General features: G+C 40.0%; 1 protein-coding gene across 1 annotated transcript in view; it reads right to left on the bottom strand.

The window, feature by feature from the left end:
• The window catches only part of myom3 (myomesin 3), a 66,386-nt gene that overhangs the window by 14,168 nt on the left and 28,017 nt on the right, over positions 1-24,201 (bottom strand). The window contains exons 11-24 of the mRNA XM_037785620.1: positions 21,057-21,198; positions 19,154-19,353; positions 17,056-17,109; positions 14,630-14,757; positions 11,852-12,035; positions 10,185-10,359; positions 9,903-10,024; positions 8,649-8,836; positions 4,974-5,100; positions 2,417-2,598; positions 2,039-2,153; positions 883-1,039; positions 396-502; positions 4-48 (exon numbers count right to left, since the gene is read on the bottom strand). Of these exons, the coding sequence (XP_037641548.1) occupies positions 4-48; positions 396-502; positions 883-1,039; positions 2,039-2,153; positions 2,417-2,598; positions 4,974-5,100; positions 8,649-8,836; positions 9,903-10,024; positions 10,185-10,359; positions 11,852-12,035; positions 14,630-14,757; positions 17,056-17,109; positions 19,154-19,353; positions 21,057-21,198 (1,926 nt within the window). The remainder of the gene's footprint in view (positions 1-3; positions 49-395; positions 503-882; positions 1,040-2,038; positions 2,154-2,416; positions 2,599-4,973; positions 5,101-8,648; positions 8,837-9,902; positions 10,025-10,184; positions 10,360-11,851; positions 12,036-14,629; positions 14,758-17,055; positions 17,110-19,153; positions 19,354-21,056; positions 21,199-24,201) is intronic.

Raw genomic sequence — 24,201 nt, 5'->3', positions numbered from 1 at the left:
TACATGGATTTCTGACTTGCCAGCTGAGTTCTTTGAGTCTTTCAAGGTCTGCAAAGAAGTAAAACAGTAGCTGAAGGTTAATTAAACTTTGAACTTTCTTTAATACCTACATATTGTCAAAGAACAATGGCTCGCACGGCTCAGTTATCAAGCTGAAAGTTGATTGAGAACATACGCTTAGTTGGACGGGTGACCTTGTGGAAGTGGTTGTGAGGTGCATAATTATCTGCTTGAGAGAAAAGCTTGATAACCCTTAAAATTAAAACTCCTGCTATTCATGCTGCCGTCAGCTTTTTCAATAACACAAGAGACAACTGATGTTGAACTGTGTTCTTGTGCCTGAGGTGAAGTTGTGAATCGACAGTTTCCTAACCTTCAACTCTGTTTTAGTTTACCTTCAGCAGTGAAGTCGTAGCTGGACGACAGGTCTGGGTTGTCGCTCATCTCAACTGTGTAGAGACCCAGATCGTCCTCGGAGGCGTCTGTGAAGGTGAGGACCGTCCTGGGATTGAAAAACAGACGGATGTATTTAGAGAGCACCTTGGGCTTCTTGTTTATCAGCCGTCAGACTTCACAGGGCTTTCTGTCCCAATAGTGTTATCCCAATGCCTTTCAGCCAGCTAAAATTTAAATATTGTTTTACATGATATCAATGAGTGGAACAGTGTGCAGCCAGGCTTCCCTCAAGCTAAGAGAAGGGATAATTAAAAGAGACTGGCCTTTAGTGGGAATCCCAGGGAGAAATACTCCAAAAAATGTCGCTTTACACAGCAAATTAAATCGGTATCACCTCTTGTTCCTGCAGGCTGCCACAGATTTTTTTTGGAATTCAGACAAGTGTCTTTACTTGTACAGTCCATGTTGCACATGAACAACCCATACCCGCTCTTCGTGTTTTCCGCCTGAGCTCTCTCGGGATCGATGGGCTCTACATAGTCTTTGTTCCACAGAAACTTGCTCTCGTCGTCCGTCTCATCGGCCTCGTAGCCCAGAAATATGAAACCATCGTCGTCCACTCCAATCTCAATGTCTTTGGAGCCTGAGGATGAAAGAGTCGGTTGGTACGGCTCATACTTTTTCAGTTTGTGCTGCAGACCCCATCAGCAAAATCCATAACGTTATAAAGGAGATGGAGAAATCCCACAGTGTTAGAAAATGCTACAAGAATTAAATATATATATCCCCTACACATACCTGCACATACTGCATACCTCCCTGTACTTCATACTTTCACTTATTTTTTATCCTGAATCTGCTCTCATTTTTATTTCTGATGGATTTCTTCTTTTAGCATTTTGTAGCAATTAATTGCAATCCATGCGTGTACTGAAAAGTCCCATATTCACATATTGTTTAACAACGTATGTTCCAATAGGCCTATTGCATTTAGGTTAAAACATTGTATGATGTAATGTCTTTTTGCAATATCACCACTGGATTAAACCAATGTTCCCAATGTCCGGGTGGGCATAAAAAGTAGCTGCATTTAAAGGAATAGTTTGACATTTTTGGCAATTCGCCTTCTTGCAGAGAGATGAAAAGATCGATATCACCAAAAAAAACGTTAGTTGCCAGATCTCGCGAGAGTGTGTTGCTGAGACAGAAAAAGGTTACGAACAAAGTTAATTTTCCCCTGATTTGTCTGTCTTAAAAAATGCAATTTTGGTGTCTGAATGTGCAGAAGATTTGTGGCTTGTGAAAAATGGGTTAAATGTTTACTTTGGTGACTATGGGGCGAAAGAATCGGTCATAATCTGTGTTCATGTTCACTTCACCAATTGGAGTTAATAGACTCAGGACCTGCGGCTAGTCTGCAGCTAATAAGCGTTTAATAATCCTTTAAAGGCACTTGTCATGTTTCATTTGTATGTCCAGGATTCTTACAGAAGGTCCCTGAATGCTTGTCTCACTAAATAACTTGAGTGTGTGGAGGCTTTTTCCTATTACCATATATCTTATAGGTCCAGAATCTCCAACAAACTTTGGAGGTGATTTTTTTTATTGCAATATTTGTATTTCTGGAGCAATGCTGGCTGACCTGGTCGTGTCTGAGCTGTGACTGGCTCAGTAGGAAGCGAAGGACATCCCGCTCCAGCTTCATTGACAGCCGACACACGGAGCCGGTAGGTCTGACCCTCCTCAAGGCCTGACACCTGCACGTCATAAGGAACACATCAAATATTTACCCATCATTGTGATAATTTATCATGATTATTTAAACATTTTGGACCCACAGAAACACAGAGGAATGAAATACTGGAGCAGTAATAATAATTTTACTGGCACTTATTGTAATTAAATACTCTCATACTGTATGCACCACAGGAACAGTGCAATCAGATAATGGACAAATTCTAATTATACATTTCTGTTATCTTTAACTGAAGCTTGTAAACATTTTTACCGCTTTGCTCACCTTGTAATGTGTGTCAGAGATCGGCTCTTCATTCAAAGCAGTCCAGTTGTCTGATTGGTCGCCCTTGCTGATTTCCAGCACATAGCCAGTGACGGGGCCCCGTCCTTCGTACAACGGAGCCGCCCACAGCAGGACCAGAGAGTCGTTTCTCACCTCCCTGACCTCCGCGTCATAGGGGGGACCTGAGAGAGAGGAGCAAGTGTTTAAGGCCAAAAAAATTAAATTTTGCATTGAAATAAACTACAAGAAAACCCAAGTAAATATATTCTCTCAGTGACCAACCAAACACAACTTCTTGGAAAGTCATAACAAAAGAAATCAGGAATAACAGTAAAGTCAAAATGAGTACAGTGACTTTCCTTAATCTACCCCCACTGACTCCATGCCGCCACTCGATAGTTAATTTTCTTAATGATTTTCGGTCACTTTTAAATTATTAACGGCACAGAGGAAAGCCCATTTGCCAAGATTAATGAGCTGCGCTTTAAAAGTGGCATGTGTGAGAGAGCCGCTCTCCATTTTCAATATTAATGTCACAAGAAGCTGACGGGAGCGAGGCCACATCTGCTGAACCACCACATACACTGGACTGACTGTGGGTGAGTCTGGGAGTGTACACCCATACAGTGGGTTTGTAATAATAAACAAAAATACCTCCACCTCCTTGAATATTTTTTTCTTCATGTAATCTATATTTTAATCTACAGTTAATATTCTCCTATAAAGACAATTGAATAAAACATCTATCAAAGATAAGGGAGGTGAGGACAGAGTTCCTTATTGTAAAGATGCAAAAAACTATCATTAATATCAAACTAAACAAGACTTTAAGTATACTGCAAGCATCAACAATACAGCATGGAGGGACCCTGTATTGACATTTTTTCAGGGTGAGGACAAGTGTGTTGTGTCCAATGTAACGCACCTCTAGCGCTAACGCATTTCTCCTATGCTCTCAAAATGACATAGGAATTTTATTTTTTAATATTTCATTTTTTTTTGCTATACTACCATTAATATGTAAGAAATAATATTTCATCATTATTTCTGGCGGTATCTAGTGGTGATGTTGCAGACTGCAACCAAATGAAATTTCTCCTGTGTGCCAAGCGTGTCGGAGAACTACGGTGGCCGACACGAAAACGTGAAAACGTGAAAACGTGAATATCCCTCTTTAGAGCCAGTGTTTGGTTTGTCCGTTCAGTCTGGCTCATTCTAAGGTAACGAAAACGTAACGATTGTGATTTTCAGGTATTTATACTCTAAAAGAAAACATTCTTATTAATATTATATTCCATTTCTGCCAATAGATCCCCCTTAAATGTTACACACTGTTCCTTTAAGTGCTAGATTGATTTAAGTGTAACCGTAACCAGAAATACTGGTTAAACTGTGTTTATATTTGTTCATGTGACTCTTTTCCTGACTCCTGAAGGGGGGAATCTGTTTTTGTTCGCCACCTTTCAGAGCAGCTGATTGTGGATTCGGTGTCTTGCTCAAAGGCCCTTCAGCAGCACAGACAGAGAGCCTCCAGCCAGGGCAAAATTAAAGTCATACAACTCATAATGAATTCCACAAACGACCTCTAACTCGTGGCTATCATTTCAGCTTTTATTCCAACCACTGTATTATGCACTTCACTGCTGACCTCTGCCCCTTTTTTGCACTTTAATGGCACAATATGCAAATAGACAGTTTTTATCTGCTTTGTTGTGAGATGACTGTATGCACTTTTAATGGTGTTATTTTGAATTCAAGAGAAAATGTTAGTGAGCGGTAATGGCTCCTCCAGTTGATGGATGGTCTTTTTATCTATCCAATCTCCCTTCCCGAGCCGAGGTCAATAAACTTTTAGTTCTGTGAACAAAAAGCCTTTAGAAGAAACCGCAGCTCAGGATGGTAATCGCAGAGTTTTACATTCTCAATGCTCTTAAATAATTTGGAAATGATTCATTTTTTGAAAGCTTAAATCTTATTTACACCTTATTGTCGCTTCACTTGGATGTTTGACCTTCACTGTGCAGAAAGACGATATGTGCAGAGTTTGACACTAGAAGGCTGTTTTCACATTCATCTGCTGAAGGAGGAAAGTTTCTTTCTGTGCTCACCTTAAATCTCAGTTCAACACGTGCCTGTAGAAGCACGTTTGGAAGCTAATGCTGGTCAAATATGCAACTCGCACAAGTGTGATGTGAAAAACTGAAACCTTCAGTGCACCTACAGTGGAGAAGGAAACATCTTGTGTCCAGTAGTTTGACTTATGAAATGACAAATATTTGCATTTTCATAGATTCTAGATTTTTTTAATGAGGCATGGATGTCATTTTCTAAGTTTTTGGGGAAAAACCTCAAAAGACACAAATTACTATTCGAAGCGGAGCATCTTAAACATGTTTGGAGGTGATATTTAAATAATCACACCATCAGTAAGAACTTTTATTCAAGTTGTGATGCCCTCCGATGCACCTGTCTGTCACACCTTTGGGTGTGCACTAGAGATGTCTTTTCCACTTTCTGTATGAACTGATCTGAAAGGGAAGTGACATTTCCTCCTCACCTGGCTCTGGCATCGTCCACTTCTCACACAGGAAAGCGTCGCTGGCCTCAGAGGGTTTCCCGACGCCGGCAATGTTGGCAGCAAACACACGGAATTGGTAGAAGTGTCCACTAGTCAGGTTGCAAACCTGTGGATTTACAGCAGGCACAGAAAAACTGATTAACTGAAATGATGGTTTAGTGTCCACCAGTCAGGCTGAAGACATGCAGATTACAGTTTATAAACGTACTTTTAATTTTATTAAAAGAAGACAAATGGTTTGAAAATATGTTGTCGAAACCACATGTGTTATCTCACATCTCACTCAAGCCAAAGATGTTTAGCTGCACATTTGAGAACTGGTTTTCTTTCTCTGGCCAATGAGGTCGGTAGATTCAAAAGTAGGTCTATTAAGGGGGAAAACAGATTGTGTGATCAATTTTCCCTCAACAAAACTCTGAAACACGTCAGTGTACCGATGATCAAACATGGAATGGTTATTTAATTTGGATGTTTAAGTTTGTTAACTCAAAAGCCTGGAAGAGAAGTCCAGAGGCACCATCTAATTTGTATTTATTCTGATTTCTCCAGTATAATACAGTACATGTTTTATCTGATATTTATTAATTTTGCTGTATACAATAAATATCTGACTTTAATTGGCTTTCTTTATTTTTTTGGGACTTTTTTTGTAGCATAAAAAACTTCATTCCTTCATATAAATCGAAATGCCTCACAGTGTTTTTAAGGAAAACACGGATCAGTTGGCACACCGTACAAGAGCAATACTTCCCCGGTTGTACAGTTACACCACTCCACACTCCAGCAGACCTTTTACAAGGTATTAGCTCTGCTGCTGCTGCTGCAACAGCATTTTTTGCTGAGCCCCCGAGACACTTTGGCTTTGGGAGGAGAAGGATTCAGCCTTATTGATCTGTTCATTGATCTTCCTATTCACAGCCACTTAGACTTTAAGGCCCTTATCGCCTCAGTGAACAGTTGTGAACTTGTGCTGCTGCTCTCGGCTCTCTCCCGGCAACTAATTGACACAACCAGAGGGAGCTTATTTCAAAGTAATGGCAATCGCTATCTGAAAATCAATCCCCCCCCCCACCTATACCACCTCCTTCATTATCTATAGATCCTTCTCTAACCACATTTAGATAGAATGACAACCTTCTTATCAGATCAATATACAGTCAACCCCGAGGAACGCAAAGGTTGTAAACCAAAATACAGTGGAGCAAAGTACAGCTTTCCTCCACTAGATGGCGAACAGGCTGCATTTGATTAATTTCACAGATGTTTTTCATCTTCTAGTGGGAACTTTGTTCGGGAAACATCATCAGATTTGGTTGTTGGGAGAGTGAAACCATAAATCATGACAAACTCACAATAAAACAATCCTGATACCCCATTTATATTTCCTTTTGGCAGTGATGGAGTGTAAGTGCATTTACAGAAGTACTGTTCTTAAGTACAATTTTGACTTTACTTGTCCATTTAATGCTTCTTTTACTTCTAATGTACTACATTTCACAGGGAAATGTTGTACTTTTTACTCCATTACATTTATCTGACAGCAATAGTTAGTAGTAACATTGCAGATTAAGATTTTATATTAAACAATGTGAATATCTTGTGAAATAAAACAGTGGTTCCCAACATTTTTGGCTTGTAGTTGGGCTCTTTGTTATGTTCCAGATGTCTATGAATTGTTAGCAGCTCCACCAAAATGTCTTATACAGTTTGATTTAAAAAAAAATGTTTGAGGCTCAAAGAGGTCAAATTATCCAATATTTCACAGATAAAAGTGTTTACAAAAAGTGAATAGAAAGTTGTGAAGCAGAACTTTGTTTTTTCTTCTCTTGTTCCACGTGAGTGATCTCATGAAACCTCTGATTTTGTGATGCTTCAGAGGGAACCAACCCTTAGATTGACAACCACTGGACAAAACTTAATTACATCCACTCTGACCAAATACAACAGTAAAATGGATCGATGAATTAATATTAATAGGGCTGTCCTCGACCAAAGAAATTCTGAGTCGACTAATACTGTTTACAGAGATGAGCTCATAAGTTTCTTAGAAATAAGTCATTCAGTCATTAAGTACATTTTGCTGATAAGTAGGATTTTAAATGAAGGAAGTAAATGAAATGAAGGAATACAGTGTTGTATTGGTACTTTGACATAACTAAATGATCTGTATAGTTCTAAAAAGTTTGTGGTTTGAGGTTCACATCTGTTTTTGTTCTAATGAAGCAGGATCAGTAACATCCTGACAGCTAAAGTTGTGGAAGCTTTCATTTGCCATTTTCTGCACAACTCCAACCTTTAAAAGAATCAATATTCAAATATTGATCTAATTTGCATTCAGCAACTTACAAATATACAAATAACAGCATAAAACAGCTAATGTGGGAAGTGGAGAAGCACTTTTTAAGGTTGTTGAAATTGCTCATTTACCCCAAAAGGGGGAGCTGCATGTTCTCATCAGAGGGTTCCTTCTGAGAAAGGGTTCTCCAGTCCTCAAGACTCTGCTCTTCACAACGTGTAGGGCTGATCGTCGTATACAGTAATTTTTCTTTCTAATTGGCTTTGTCTTTGTTTTTCCCTAGGAGCTAAAAACAACCACATATTTGCACAATGTCTAATTACGGAGCACCTGTAATCTCCCTGAGACAGGTTAAAGATTTAACTTTGCTCCAGGTCTCCATGGACACTGCTTGTTGCCTAGTGACACACTGTGGATGAGGGAGCTTTAGCCAATATTTCCATTATTTTGAATTCACTGCTAAATGGAGAGGTAACTTGTACCAGTATAATTATATTAAAAAAACCTCTGGGTCTGAGAAGTGAAGCCAATGTGGAAGTGCAGTAAACTTGCATTCTTTCTAATAGCCAGCAGGGGGCGACGCCTCTGATTGCAAAAAGAAGTCTGATTGTATAGAAGTCTATGAGAAAATGACCCTACTTCTCACTTGATTTATTACCTCATTAAACATTGTAAACATGAGTTTATGGTCTCAATCGCTAGTTTCAAGTCTTCTTCAATACAACATGATATTCATTTAGTAAATTATGGTCCCATTTAGAGTCAAATAGACCATAAAGCAGGGTATGCTTTAGGGCATGGCTACCTTGTGATTGACAGGTTGCTACCACAGCATTGTCCGGTCTAGGAGTTGTCCGTGTTTTTGTCGTATAACTTTAACCCTTTTGTTTTCAGTTCATCAAAGTTAATTGGAACATTTTGGTTGCCTAAAAATGGTTATTCAGCGTTCGGTTGTAGCCTACTTATACCTCCACCCTCTCGTGTCACTTCTGGTTGCAAAAAACCAAGATGGTGACGGCCAAAATGCTGAACTCAAGGATTCAAAACGGCAATTCACAAACCAATTCATTGCTAAATAAGTGATCTCACAGTGACTACGTCTTTTTTACAGTCTATGGTTCGCAATCTTAGACATTGGTAACATTTGCTAATTAGCACAAAATAGAAAGTATAGCTGAGGATGATGGGGATGTCATTAGCTTTGCAGGTATTTGGTCATAAATTCATCCTCTGGGCACCATGAATGTCTGTACAAAGTTTCATGGCAATCCATCCAATAGTTGTTTATTCATTTCAGTCTGGATCAAAGAGGGAGACTGACTCACACTCCACCATAATTGCACGAGAGCATTACTGACCTTCAACTGCCTCTCTTTGACAGGCTTGACGTTGACCTCTCTCCACGTTTCCAAGCCGTTTTCCCTCTGGTCCAGATAGTATTCACGCACAGGGGCTCCCCCTTTACGCGCGGGGGCCCTCCAGCCCAGCACCATCTCTGATCCGGTGCACAGCAGCAGGGCGATGGCAGAGGGAGCCGAGGGAACAGCTGGAGCAAGCAGAGGGAATTAAAATGATAGGTGACAGAGGAGGGAATCTCAGCAGGCACCTATTCTTGCTAAATAGACCGAGAAATGCCAATAACTCCCTGGCCGACTACAACTCCAGTCTAGGGTTGCAAATTCATAACTCTGGGCCCATTGCTGAATGAGAAGGAAAGGAATATTCATCTCATATTCTATTTGATAAAAATGTATTCCTCACAAAAGGATTGGACTGCGGCCATTTATCCTCAGGTAATGGCTGAGTGGCAGAGTAAATGTGAGAAATATTCTGGTGAGTGAGTGGCAAGAAAAATGAGTCATCGTTGTTCTTTACTGCAGGCTATAGAGAGCGCATCATCTGAGACTGCAGCACAGGAAGTAACAAGGGTCAACAGGTGCGTCTCCACACCGATACAGTATGAACCAGCCACAATGAGAGAAAGCATTCAGGCTACACACATGTGGAAGAAAGGAGCACAATGTCAGTTGAATACAATACCAGTGGCATTGACATGGTACAACATTATAAGCTCTTCTTGCCCACGCATACTTTTTTTCTTTGTCCAACTTGATGAAAGGATGTTTTTGAAAAAATGCATCTGTCTTGTGGAGGACAAACTGTGATGAAAGGCGAACGCTAAAAGTATTCTATGATGCTTACACATTTTTCAACTTCGGAGAATACACATGCATTCTCTGACAAGGCTCCTGAGGTCATGAAAGAAAACTGCACACATAGAATACATCTGTTTGGAAAGTTGTTGTGAAAATACTTTAAGATCGAGTCAAAGACTGATAGTTCAGAAGTTCAATCGCTCAGAAAATGTCTCTGATGTACCGTAAAGCATTTATTGATCTACTGTGTCAGTGTTGGGTAACAAATCTTTACAAAACCTTTAACAAAAATGCACTGATTCAACACTGAAATATACATTTTGATATTACCTGCTTTAAAAGAAACCTCTGCAAGAGTTGCTTGATTAGTTAAAGCATCAGAAAATGCTCAAGTTGTGTCCTGAAAGAAAGTTTTGTTTCCACTATTTTGGGACTCGGCTCGCGGGATGCACTTACAAATGGCTGCTTTGACGAGGATGGGGGCAGACTCGTCTGAATAGCTGCTGTTTCCTGCTCGGCTCACAGACTTCACCCTGAACACATATTCCCCTCGGTTCTTGAGGCCGTGGACTGTAAATCTGAGGAGATGAGACGAAGTTCAGACAGAGTGAATATGAGTTAGATCATGGTCAACCACGGCATCTTTAACTCAGTGTAATTACCTGGCTGTATTAATAGAGATATTTAGTGGTATTATTGTACCTGCAGATAATGTTTTAACTAATCGGCCCCTATTACCTGGTTTTGGTAACAGGCTTGTTGTTGATGGTTTTCCAGTCTTGTTTGCCACTCTCACTGTAGTACAGGTAGTAGCCCTCGATGGCGTCTGTGTCTTCAGGCTCCTTCCACTGGAGCAGCACCGAGGTGTCCGTGTCTCTCATGGCCATGACAGAGTGAGGTGGTTCTGGCACCGCTGATGGGAATCAGATGAAAATGCCATCAGGGAAAAGTTTAACTCAAATCATTAAATGGAAATTAAATAAGAAGATATCTCGAAAACTTTTCGTTTGATTTCAGAAAATTCACACCAAACTTTAAAGAGGACCTATTAAGATAATTTTCAGGTGCATACTTGTATTTCGGGTTTCTACTAGAACATGTTTACATGCTCTAATGTTAAAAAAACGCTTTACTTTTCTCATACCGGCTGTGCTGCAGCACCTCTTTTCACCCTCCGTCTGAAACGCTCTATTTGAGCTCTGATTGGTCAGCTGGCCCATTCTGTTGTGATTGGTCAACTCAACCAAACTCTTCAGATTCCACTCCAGCTCCGCTCTAACTAGCTTTGTTTAAGGGCGTGCCAAACTACCCGCCAGGCAGGTGTTATGCAAATGTGTTACTTGGTGACATCACTTCGTTACGGAAGAAAAGGCAGGACTTCAAGCAAGGCGTTTCAGGCAGTTCAGGAGCAGTGTTTCTTTTGGGGAGAGTAACTCCCTTTGGCGTAGACTTTGGGCTTTGTAACTTTTACATGCACACCAAAAAAACTATATAACACACTAAAGGAAAGGGAAAAATCACAAAAGCATAATAGGTCCTCTTTCGAATATAAGTAAGTCACATCAAGAAATGCACAGAAATGTAACCTGTGTGGAAAGTGACTAAATGATTTACTCAAGTACAACTTTAAGGTTTTCCATTTTTTGCTACTTTGTACTTCTATTCCACTAAATATTGCTCTTTAAACACCCTACATTATCTATCGTTACCAGCTACTTTGCAGACTCATCTTTAACATACATAACATATGATCCACATGATGCGTTGTTATTATTAAAACTACCCATCAGTATTTAAAATAGTTAGAAATAGCTCCACCTAAACAGCTACAACATTGAAATGTTAACATACAACATATTAACAAATCAATAATTATAATCTAATATATAATAATGTAACACTCTAAAAGCTGGCTGCAAAGGGGCATGCTGTATTATGAGTCATTTTACTTTCAATACTTTAAGCACATTTTACTGATAATACTTCTGCACTTGTACTTCAGTAAAATTTTGAGTACAGGGATTTGTCTCGTAAAGGAATATTTTTTCAAGAATCAATAATGCAGTATTATTGATTCTTCGTCCAGCCTATATTGAGTGACTATATGAAACAGGCTATGAAACATATATCAAACATACCATAGATCTATAGTTATAACTACACAAATCTCCTTCCTCCTTTTTAAACTTGAGGTATAATTGTGCTTTTTTTTTTTATCATAACACAAGCACACATTTTATCCTACAGGATGTAAATAAATCCCCAGAAGATCCAGGTGAACCTAACCTGTTATGATCCTCTATGTGTGCACAACTCCAGTAGGTGCACTCCTACAAAATCCAATTGACCTTTACAACAGGCAGAGTAATGAATTCTTACAGTACGATACACAGCACTTCTCTCACCTTGCGGATTTCCCAAGGAGATGGGTGCGCTCGGCTCAGAGGGGTCACTGACACCGTACTTGTTGATGGAGCGCACTCTGAAGCAGTACTGCTTGCCCTTGGCCAGGTCAAACACTGGGAACCTGGGAGAGTTTATCTCCACATCCAGACTGGCCAGCTCCCAGCTGCTCTGCCCTGCCAGGGACTGATCCAAGTACAACATAAAACAAAACAAAACACAGAGATAATTTCAAAAGCACCATCTACATCTATCTCAAGGACATGTTCATTATTCAGTCTCCTTCAAATACGCTGGAGGATTCAACCTGCCAAGACTGCCAAACACTCTTTAAAAAGCCACATAATTCATTCAGATTTTATACAATGAGTTACTCTGTAGTTAGCTGGCGATAGTTTTGGAGCAAACCACATGCAAACAAGGACAAAGAGGAATAACGATTGGCAGTTTGGTGTGATAGGTAGAGAAACTTCCAGGCTTTTTCAGATTCAGAAAAAACAAATGTGCAGATGGAGAAAAAAAAAAGATATGCCAAGATATAGCCAAAAAGACAGATGGACATGCAGGTAAATTGTGGACTCATCTTGACATCTCTTCTTCATCTTTATCAATTAATCGTCAGCTAACGATGCTATGTTGTACTAACTTTCTCTATTTCATAGTCTGCATTTACTTTTCCCTTCTTCTCATTATTTCCTTCTCTAACTCCCTGTTTGAGGAAGAAAACCTAACAAAAGCATACATTAAAGAGATCAGGGATTATAAAGTGCTTGCTCAAGGGTGAAAGGGATATTTGAATGTTCCCTTCATTATATAAACGGATGTGAAGCAGCAGACTTTAGTAATTTCAGATGCCTTTGACAGATTTGACAGTTTTATTACCCCGGTAACTTATAAAAGTCCAATAAAAATCTATTTCCTGTGGCAGTTTTCTGATTATTGGAGTTGGAAGCTGTTGGGTGTCTGGGTTGATATTGGAGAGCCGGAGCCCTTTATCGTTGTAATGAACAGGTCAGACCCCCACAATTTGATATGTTGGAAGAAAACATATTTGTTATTTTGGCATCCTTCTGAACAATGAAGCTTGGAAAAACTCAATATTTATTTTATAGACATTACCTTGAATGCATCATAAAAACACTGCTGAATAAGTTAAAACTAGAATTAAATATTTTAAACCAAACTAAACCATCAGATCTCAGATCTAGGTAGTTTTAAATCACCGGTTAGAAAGTATGCAAGCAAGAATCAAATCCTCAATGCCGAAGTGCAGGGCACAAAAGAGCAACATCAAGGTTTGCTCGCTTTTAATGAGTCCACAAATTCCCACTTAAACTGACACCACAGTGGTAGAAGTGTTTGTGTGTGTGTGTGTGTGTTTGTGTGTGTTTCCTCCTCTTGTCTCTTTAATTAGCGCCATGGACTGGATCCTGCTGTTAATTTGGCTCACGCTCCAGCACCAGACTGCCCAAACCCAGCGAGCAACTGGAGGAGCTGATGATGCAAGAAAATTGATCCTTGTGTTCAGCGGATGTGTAGGTATTACTAATTACAATGGTGGTGAGTGTATGAATATACTTGTATATGTGTTTTTGTGTGTTAGAGAGTGCATCTCTGTATCTGACTTCATTAGTATAGTGAATAACTCTTTGTAGGTGTGTTTTCTTGTTTTCTCCACAGTGAGGGCATTTTCCTGCTCATCACTTCTTTAAGGGGCTACTAGGGGCAAACAGTTGCCTATTTCTTTAATCCAGCATATACAGAGCAACATTAGCATTCATCTGAAGTCATGTGTCTGACAACCTGACAAATGGAAGTTCAATATGCACTCACCTTTTAGCTCTGTTTTACTCTATACCAACTCTTTAGGGAAATATTTCCACTATGTTCACTAGCTAGTCTCTAACTGTGTCTGTCTGTTGTTTGGTTTTGGGCAGGTAACAAAACATCTCCACAAATGAACATCATTTTATGATTTTTGAAGTGTGAATACAATCACAAGAAGTAAAAAGCTAACGTTAGGCTATAAACGAACATACACCATGGTCGCATGAGAGCGAGTATACACAACGCGGCTGTAAAGGCGGATGAGTTAGCATGATGGCGTATTGTAGTCTCATTTAGCCACTTGTTAGTACCTGCCTTTTTTAAGACATTAAAAAAGCTTCAAAATTCATGAGTAGGATATTTACTGACGTACTTTACATCGTAAAACAAAACGTTAAAATCTCTTAAACTTGTGTTAACCACAGACCTTATTTCAGGCATCTAACTAAAAACCCATTGACTTAGAGACGAGTGAAACGGAAGTGCTAAAATGCTAACTCATTTCCAGATTCTAGGACTCATTCCTGTAGCACTTTATAGAAATCTATGAGAAAATGACACTGTACGTAGCTCCACCCTCTCGCGCTACTTCTGGTTGCAAAAACCATGACAGCGACAGCCAAAAACCAAGATGCTGACGGCCACAATGCCGAATTTGAGGCTTTAAAACGGCAGTCAACAAACCAATGGGTGACTCACAGTGACTACGTCCACTTCTTATAATACAGTCTATGCCTTCCATGCTGTCCACAACTTTATTAGTATTAAACAATGTACTTCCACCAAAAAAAACTAATGATCTATTTTAAGCCAGTTTCAAGTCTCTGCAAGTTATCCTTTGGGAGGAAAGAGGTTATGTTTAGGTGAGGGGTAAGGGGATAACTGTCATCAACCAAGATCCCCAGAGTTATTGTAATATGAACATTTGCATGTCTATGTATGTGTGGACTGACCCGCTCCACGCAGTAGGTGAGCGGCTCCTTGCCTCTGGGTTCAGGCTCGGTCCAGCTCAGCACCACGTAGGTGTCGCTCACCTCGCAGGCGTGGACGTTTGTGGGAGGGAAAGGAGCTGTGACCTGACCTGCACAGCAGCGAAAGGAGGAGGAGGAGGAGGAGGAGGAGGACGAAATAAATAAGTTAGAACAAGGTCAGTGTGAATGAGAATGTGGAGTCCAAAAAGTGCTGGCAGAGTCTTTTTTTAGGCTCTTTTTGTTAAAATATTTGCATCAAGAAATTCAATACACTTTCTGGTGGATTTGAGTCAGACAGGCTCACAATGTGTAAGATTTACCTGGCTGCCCCAAATTTCACCTCCATAAGTATATCGGATAACATACAGTCAAATGGCTTGAGTCAGCAAACTTTCAATGACTCTCCAAGTCACTCAAGGACGATGCAAGTGTTCAGATTTAGTCAAAAGTCTCATCTCTTTGTTTGTATCCCCTGAAGAGTTACAGAGCTGCGGTGTGGATCAGAGAGGAACTCCAGAGCAAAGAGAGAGCCGTGAAATGAGAGATGCTGATCTGGTAGAAGCAGCAAGCCGGTGTGTGTCAGAGAGAGTGTGTACAGTGCAGTCTGTAAGTATATTTCATTGTAGTAGCTCTGCGCTCAAGCACATTTGATTTGAAACGAAACCATGACTATGAGGTTAAAGTGCTGATGTTTCCTTTTGAGGGTGAGGTGGTTGTTCACATCCACATTGGGTGAACAGAGTAGGACAGAGTAGGACCCTTTTTATTTTAGGACAATACAGCAGGACAATGATTCTAAACATGCAGCTAAAGAAACCAAAGAGATGTTTAAGGTCGAAAAACAAGTGTTTCTTTTTGACCATTTAAAGTTGTATTTTGTATTTTTATTAGGGCTGTCAATCACATGATTGTCCATATAGTTGATCACGATTAATCACAAATGAATGGCACATTTTTGAATCTGTTCAAAATGTACCTTAAAGGAGAATTTATTAGTAAGTATTTAATATTCTTATCAACATGGGAGTGGGCAAATATGCTTGCTTTATGCAAATGTATGCATATATTTATTATTGGAAATCAATTAACAACACAAAACAAAGTCAAATATATTGTCCAGAAACCCTCACAGGTACTGCATTTAGCATTAAAAAAATGCCCAAATCATAACATGGCAAACTCAAGCCCAACAGGCAACAACAGCTGTCAGCGTGTCAGTTTGTTGTAATCCGAGCTTCTCCATGCTATGTTGACATCGCTGGGCCGGCCGTGCATGCTTTTAGTTCATGTTGTGTGGGAGCGTGCTCCGCTGGCTAGCTCACTGCCGCCGCTCTGCACTGCTCTCATATGATAACGCCATCCCGACCGACGGCTTCTTCACGGCAGCATATCACCCTCCTCCGGTTGCAACGTTAGCTTTGAGACGCTGGCTCAGCCATCGCCATGTTGAGACCTTTGCGGAGGCAATAGAAAATGCTCCCAATCTCACATTTAGCACCTTTAACACACTGGTACGAGAGTGGAGTCGGTCCTTAATTTCAAATCCAATGTGCTGGAGTACAGAATCAAAATAACTATCACTGTCATTTTATTTTCAGACCTCACTGTATGTGTGTATACGTGTGCACACTACTGGTGTACACATGCTTGGTGACTACACTATTGTCGGCCTTTAAACAAGCCTGAGCAGTAGTCTAGTTTACAAACAACAACTACACTTTTCTGGAGTCAGGCAGCTGGTGAAATTGGCTCCACCTCAGCTGTAACAGGTGTTATGAAAATGTGCATAACCTCTGTAAATATTTAAATGCTTTCTACTTGTTATGTATTTGGTAGATTCAAATAAAATGTTTGTCACGGTAGGTGAAAAATCTCGCAAGGGTTGCTTTGTCTCTCTGTCTTTTGATAAAAAGAAAAAGCTGCACACAAACACATGTGCATGCTTTCTCTCTTTCTTTACACACTCTCTGCTCCATTAAGGAATAGGATAAAGGAAGTATGGATGCACTGTGTTTGCTACATTTATTTTCTCGTCGCCTCCTCAAACACATCTTCCTCCTCCTCTCCCTTTATCTCTGTCTTTGAGTTACATTGCACAAGGTTATCAGCCCTCTTCGCAGGCATTCAGCCATTATGTGCACTTACCAGGACACCACCAGGGACTGTTCATTCTTTTCACTTCTGCAAATGGGGGAAATGCTCATTGCCTCAGCTATACAATTACTGCAGCTCGTTGTTAAATATAATATGAAGATGCATTAAGCCACGAGCCCGAGGCGGCCAAAAGGCGAGGAGGCGGCAACCCCGTGTGCCAGTAAAACATAGATGTTATTTGGAATCACAGGTGAAAATGGCATCTTTTTATGACAAAATTATACTACAGTGAAATAAAAACATGGCATTCTCACCTTCGAGTTCATCTTTTGTGATGGTGATCGTCTTCCCTCTGCCTGCTTTGACCACTGGGAAACGGGGGGAGACAGAGAGGGAGACACATCAGGGTAATGAAGTTATATGGGCGCCCATGATAACACTATTAGCGTTAATGTTAGAGGAGCAGCCACTGGTAAGAGAGAGAGAGACAAAGAGGTGAGAGAGAGAGAGCGACATGGAAGGATGGAGAGCAGGCTGGAGGCAAGTCAACCTTCTGTCTGTCCTTCATCTGTGGTTAATGATCCACAGCATCTGACCAGAGCCCATCTGTCCTTCCTCTAACACACAGTCGCACGCACACAATGATCTACGTTACATCTGATTCGATCACTCTCATCCCTCCACTGTATTATTTAAAAAGTAACCTTTTAAGAAACAAAGTGTTCCACTCCAGGATGCTATGAGGAAGCTGTCACAGTAACCTTCGAGCTTTACAAAATGAGATTCACATCTGTTTTCTCTGGTGGTGCTGAAAGCTTCTCAGGTGTAAACACAGCAACTGAGGCAGATGAGGTAAACTAACAGCAGGAATGAGTCGCTAACACATCATTGCTGATGCTCTTTGTAGTAGCAGATGCGAATGGGGTGACAAATTAAAGGAAAAACCTGAATAAGTGAGAGAAGAATCAAAATAAATGCAGATGCTTCAATACAGGACACCAGGCAGGCATCACTGAATAGTTTGATGAGTGTGAAAATGATGTGAATCGTGTGCTATGACCTCACAGCCACCAACTCAACAGAAAGTTTTGGAGCGATCAGCGCTCTAAACTATCGTCAAAACACCAAAGGAGTATCTTTTTTAAGAATGGTGTTCATCCCATCAGTAGAGCTCTGTGTACTGTAATTTAGTTGTTACCAGTGGTTAACCTCCGGGTCTGAAAAGTGAGGCCAATGCTGAAGTTACTTAAACTTGCATTCTTTCTAACAGCCAGCAGGGGGCGACTCCTCTGGTTGCAAAAATAAGTCTGATTGTATAGAAGTCTATGAGAAAATGAGCCTACTTCTCACTTGATTTATTACCTCAGTAAACATTGTAAACATGAGTTTATGGTCTCAATCTCTAGTTTCAAGTCTTATTCAATGCAGCATGATGTTCATTTAGTAAATTATGGTCCCATTTAGACTCAAATAAACCATAAAGCAGGGTATGCTTTAGGGCGTGGCTACCTTGTGATTGACAGGTCGCTACCACGGCGTTGTCCGGTCTGGGAGTTGTCTGTGTTTTCGTCTTACAACTTTAACCCTTTCAGATTGTGTTTTCATTTCATGAAAGTTAATTGTAACATTTTGGTTGCTTAAAAATGTCTTAATCAGCTTTCAGCTGTACTTAGCTCCACCCTCTCGTGTCACTTCTGGTTGCAAAAGACCACCATGGCGACGGCCAACATGCTGAACTTGAGGCTTCAAAACCATAGTTCACAAACCAATGGGTGACGACACGGTGACTAGGTCCGTTTCTTATATACAGTCTATGGTCCCGACCAAGGAAAACATGAAGTCATGTGGACTGACAGGTTCATTTTGGGGTTTAACAGCAGGCCATGCTGCACCATGTGTTTAATTTATCTTCTCCGATGAGCTCACAAATACATAATTGAGTGTGAGCATTAATAATACAGACTACAACTGAACCTTGTATATTATTATGAACAGCTAGAAAATGGGACAAAAGAGGCATCTTGTAATGTAACATTACGGGGTAGAGGGGTATAGTTGTGTTGCCGCTTCTTATTTCACTCACTTTTTATCAGGGAGTTGGTGCGCGGTGTGGGACACAAGCTCGTCAGCACGTCTCTGTTTTTAATAGCTTTTCTGATTGAAAAGACTACGTGGTTACTAGATGATATTGCATACATTTCTCGAGAGCTCATGATCAGCATATTGATTTGATAGTGGCTCGGCTTTTGAATTCATGCTAAAATTACATATCTGCAATCACTAAATGCTTGTGGTTGGTCTGCTTTTGCTTTCATACCACAAAAAATGAAGTTTGTTTGACCCAAATAGTTTGTTTCTTTAAATGTGTCACCCCTTTGTGTTTCTCTAGGTGTGGTGATGTGACTGTGTTACCCATGGTCCTGGTGTCTTTCAGGGGGTCTGCAGTGAGGACGGGCTCTGTAGCCTTGGAGGGACGCCCAACTCCGGCCTGGTTAACAGCACGAACTCTGAACTGGTACAGAGTTCCTTCCTTTAGCCCAAACACCGGGTAGTAGCACATCTTCTGAATATGCTCATTGCAGCGCACCCACTCACCCTGAGGGAGTTCACATCTGAGAGAGAAAGAGAGAAAAGAAAGAAAGAGAAAAGACATGTGAATAAGAGGTACACAAAGAGCAAAACACATAATGTGTGAACAACTTTATATTCAGTCTGCAGGGTGTAACATTATGAAAGCAATTTTAAAGCATTTTAGGCTGCACAACAACACATCTAAGTCAGTAAATATCCCACCAAGACCCATAATTGTGAACAGAGACCATCAGTAAAAAGAGATTTTTAAAGTGGAACGCGGCTCAAATTATACAGCATACATAACAAACTGTTGCCACTTGCAATAAACAAAGACAGAAAAGAGGGCAGTTTTCTAACCATAAGGGGGTTGCTAGGGAACTAGGTATCTTACATTTTACATTTCCCTCTCCTCACGCAAAAACATTCAAGAGTTGCATCTTCTGCACTGAATAAAGAAGGTATGAAGAACACAAATATACATACTTATGTTCTATTTAGCAAAAACACACATGGAAATGCACAAATGCACATGCTTTCTCTCTCTCTACAAACACACACATGTACTGTATGTACACACAGTTACAGGACGATCCTGATTGATCGGTGTTGGTGATAAGTGCAGCACCTGTTCTCCTGCGGGAGTCTTTGACTCGGCTGTTAGCGTAGTGTCGAGGGCTGATAATTACCATGTATACCATCCATCTCATGTGAACTCTGCCAAATAGATACAACACCACTGCAGGCCGCCACTAAGCCATCTTTATCTGCCCCAATCCAGTTTCCTCACCAGCAGCATGCAGAGTAAGACAAGGTTCAGCAGGATAGTCTTGCTGTAGGTCTATTGTTGACTTGCAATACAGGAAATGGCCGTAAATACGATCTCAACTAAGACTTTTTATGGGGATTAAATCAACGTGAGTTCACTGTAAGAGATCTAATTCCTGGTAATGTAAAAATAAAATGCAGTCAAACTGAAGTTTAACTGAAGCACAAATTCTAAATACATTTTAAATCCCTGGTTAAGCAATTGGGGAATTTCTTTTGGAAGGACAGCCCACTTTTCCCACTAAATAATCAATTGACCGACACTGATAAAATTAATTGACAAATACAGATACATTTTTATGTCTCAATAATTTGACAAAGCAGATTTTGATTGATCGAACAGACAACAAATCAGCACCTATTCTGACAATTGTTTAATCTTTTTACACATTTTTCAAGCAAAATGCCAAATAATCTTTACTTCCAGCTTCTGACTTTGGAGGATTTGCTGCTTTTCTTTGTCTAATGTGTCAGCAAAGTAAATATCTTTGGGTTTTTGGTCAACTGATTGGACAAAATTGTAAATTTTTTTCATGTCAGCTTCAGCATTTTTCACCATTTTCTGATATTTTATACACCAAATGTTTACTTGGTTAATCAAGAAAATAATTGATCATAAAACTAATAATTAGTTGCTATATGATTATTAAATTTGAGATTTTTCTACTGTCTTTCTTAAATTACCTATTCTTTCAATTTCTCTGCTGATCCAAACCCTTGTCAATCATTTTCCAGATGTTATAGAAGCTGTTATTGGAAGTCTGTATTCATACTTAGCGCTCAAAATCACGATAAGTGGATAAAATTGGTCGTTTGATAACTTCAATCAATTCAACTTAATAATCAGTCTTAATTGCCAGAGAAGTGAAGAAGAAAGTCCTGAAAACTCCCAGAAGAATTTCAGGCCAATCCTCACCTTTCCACATAATAACCCTCCACAAGTGAGGCTCCATCAGCACTGGGTGGCTGCCAGGTAAGGAAGACGTAGTCCTTGTTAATGTCAGATACCTTGACCGCCAGAGGAGAGGCGGGGCCTCCTATCACTGCAGCTGATGCATCTGCAGCATGAGGAGGAGAAAGTCGGTTAACTGAGGAAGGAGATGGAGAAACTGGAGCAATGGACAATATATTTTGGGGGTAAAATTAGTAAAATGAGGAATTAGATCAATAGGAGATCTGTGAGTCTGACTATAGGGGTCTAAAAAGGAAATAGTGGCAGAGAGAAGTGATGAGAAACATGTAAGGGAAGAGCACATTATGTGAGGAAAATGTCATCGTGGAAGTATTTATGGTATAGACTGTACATAAGAAGTGGACGTAGTCACTGTGACGTCACCCATTGGTTTGTGGACTGCCGTATTGAAGCCTAGAGTTCAGCATTTTGGCCGACGTCATCTTGGTTGGCATGTTGGCTTTTTGCAGCCATAAGTGACATTAGAGGGTGGAGCTAACCACAATCGAACGCTGAATAAGACATTTTTAGGCGACCAAAAAGGTTATAATTAACTTTCATGAACTGAAAACACACTGTGAAAAGGTTAAAGTTGTAAGACGAAAACACAGACAACTCCCAAACCAGACAACGCCGTGATAGCGACCTGTCAATCAAAAGGTAGCCACGCCCTAAAGCATCCCCTGCTTTAAGGTCTATTTGACTCTAAATGGGACCATAATTTACTAAATGAACATCATGCTGCATTGAAGAAGACTTGAAACTAGCGACTGAGACCATAAACTCATGTTTACAATGTTTACTGTTTAATGTTTACTTCATACTTCTATACAATCAGACTTCTTTTTGCAACCACAGGAGTCGCCCCCTGCTGGCTATTAGAAAGAATGCAAGTTTAAAGCACTTACTCATTGGCTGAAGCAACATATTAACACATTTTACTCAACATATTCTATAAAATCAAGACCAGTGGATGTGAGGAGACAGAGGAAATGAGGAAATTATGCTAAGCGGATTGAAGTGATCGGATGTGTTTACAAACCTTTTCTTGAGGCTGGGAATACATGTTTTTTTCAACAAAAGACACGAGCCAACATCAAGCACATCTCTTTCCTGTTTTAAATTTGCACCCTCGCCCTCCCTTTCCCTCCTTCACTTTCATTTGTTTTTGCTCTCCTGTACTGCCTATTTGCAATGCAGATATGATGGATGAATGAAGGAGAAAACCCACGAGCAGGGAAGTTCACTGATTCACTAATTAGTACCTCCAGCTCTGGTAACGAAGCTCCATAATAAGAGAGAGAGAGACCAGTGCCAAGATTTTAAGGGAGCTTTGAAGGAAGATTTTGCAGTAAAGTGTTTGCGTACATGTGTGTGTTTGGACTGCTACATTTTGTAATGTATGCGCTAACCAAGTTCATAAATGATTCAGTGCACATTATACTGTGACTGTGGCAGTTAAGGTGCAATACATACATGAGTAAGCACTGGAATTATATTGAAAGATGCCAAGCTTCCTTGCAGAGCTGCCCAGACACATTTCAAATGTTTGATGAGTCAAGTGGGGGTTGTTCTCCGGTTTATTTGCATGCGGCAAACAATGTGCGAGAGAAAATAGCCGTCTGTGAAGAATATATAGTTTCACTGAACAAAATTAACAAGGCCTCTACAGCAGAACAGCTTGATTGATGGTGCAATTTCCCCGTATGAATCAGGCTAGTTTGCTGACAGGAAATGAAAGTAGACCCAAAATCTGGGGAATGCAAATAGTGTTTTGAGTGAAGGTTTCGATCAAAACACCATTTATCCAGCTTGGGACAACAAATGATGATTCCATCCGCCCAAAAAACACAGGTATTTTTATATGCAACGGTCTCGAGGTCACTCAAAAGCATCTGTCAGGTTTTTCAAACAGTAAATGGATCATTTTAGAATGAAGCATATCGTTTGAAACTTAGGTTTGCAGCCTGTTTAGAGACACCATTCAGTATTTGAGGGGGTTTCTGACGTGATCTGGTGTGACAGCTATTTACATGCCGGCTCAGGAGAGGTGTATACTTTTTAAAGAACATCCTAAAAGGAGTAGTTTGACATTGTGCGATGTGTGTGTGATGGCAAGACTCCATGACCTTTAACTCTTAACACTTTGTTTTTTTGCACGGATTAAACAAACAAGATATAACATTGTTTAGAATAATGTTAATTGGTGAGCTTTCGAGGTGCTGCTAGGTAAATTCTGTTAACTTTGGACAGTGCCAGGCTAGCTGTTTCCCCCTGTTTCCAGTCTTTCTGCTAAGCTAAGCTAACTGGTTTCATATTTAGAGACTTTCTTGGCTGGAAAGTGGATCAGCATATTTCCCTTTAATATTGACAAAATAATCTCAACACAAGGTCCACTTACCAGCCTACTCCAGGGCTTTCAACCATCTCACAGTCTTCATCGGTGATTGGAGTTTGCTCAGTTGTGACCTGGAACTTCGGTCTCCATGACAACTGTGCAAACTCCATCTGCGGATGAAGGCTTTGAGATGGTTGAAAGCCCTGGAGAAGTAAGTGGACCTTGTGTTAAGATTGTATGCCAAACTATTATTTCCAAAGTTCAAGATTGAACCTTTACCCTCAAAATCCTAAACATTTCATTGTAAAACACAATAATTACCAACATATTGTGATATAAATATTAAAAACAGCCTGATGTTTGAGAAACAACTTAATAATCACACCTTTTAAAAATGTAAAGGACCACAAAAAACAGTAGGAACAGTATTTTCTAGAGCTGCAACAATTAATCGATTAATCGTTGCAACTATTAAATTAATTGCCAAATATTTTGATAATCGATTAATCGGTTTGAGTCATTTTTTAAGAAAAAAAATGTCTAAATTCTCTGATTCCAGCTTCTTAAATGTGAATATTTTCTGGCTTCTTTACTCCTCTATGACAGTAAACTGAATATCTTTGAGTTGTGGACAAAACAAGACATTTGAGGACGTCATCTTGGGCTTTGGGAAACACTGAACAACATTTTTCTCCATTTTCTGACTTTTAATTTCTGAATGACTAATCGATTAATCGAGAAAATAATCAACAATTTAATCGCCAATGAAAA

The sequence above is a fragment of the Sebastes umbrosus genome, chromosome 11, assembly GCF_015220745.1.
Source record: "Sebastes umbrosus isolate fSebUmb1 chromosome 11, fSebUmb1.pri, whole genome shotgun sequence".
Classification (NCBI taxonomy): Eukaryota; Metazoa; Chordata; class Actinopteri; order Perciformes; family Sebastidae; genus Sebastes; species Sebastes umbrosus.
The sequence above is the reverse complement of the archived record's forward strand: the minus strand, read 5'-3'. Positions and strand labels throughout refer to the sequence as shown.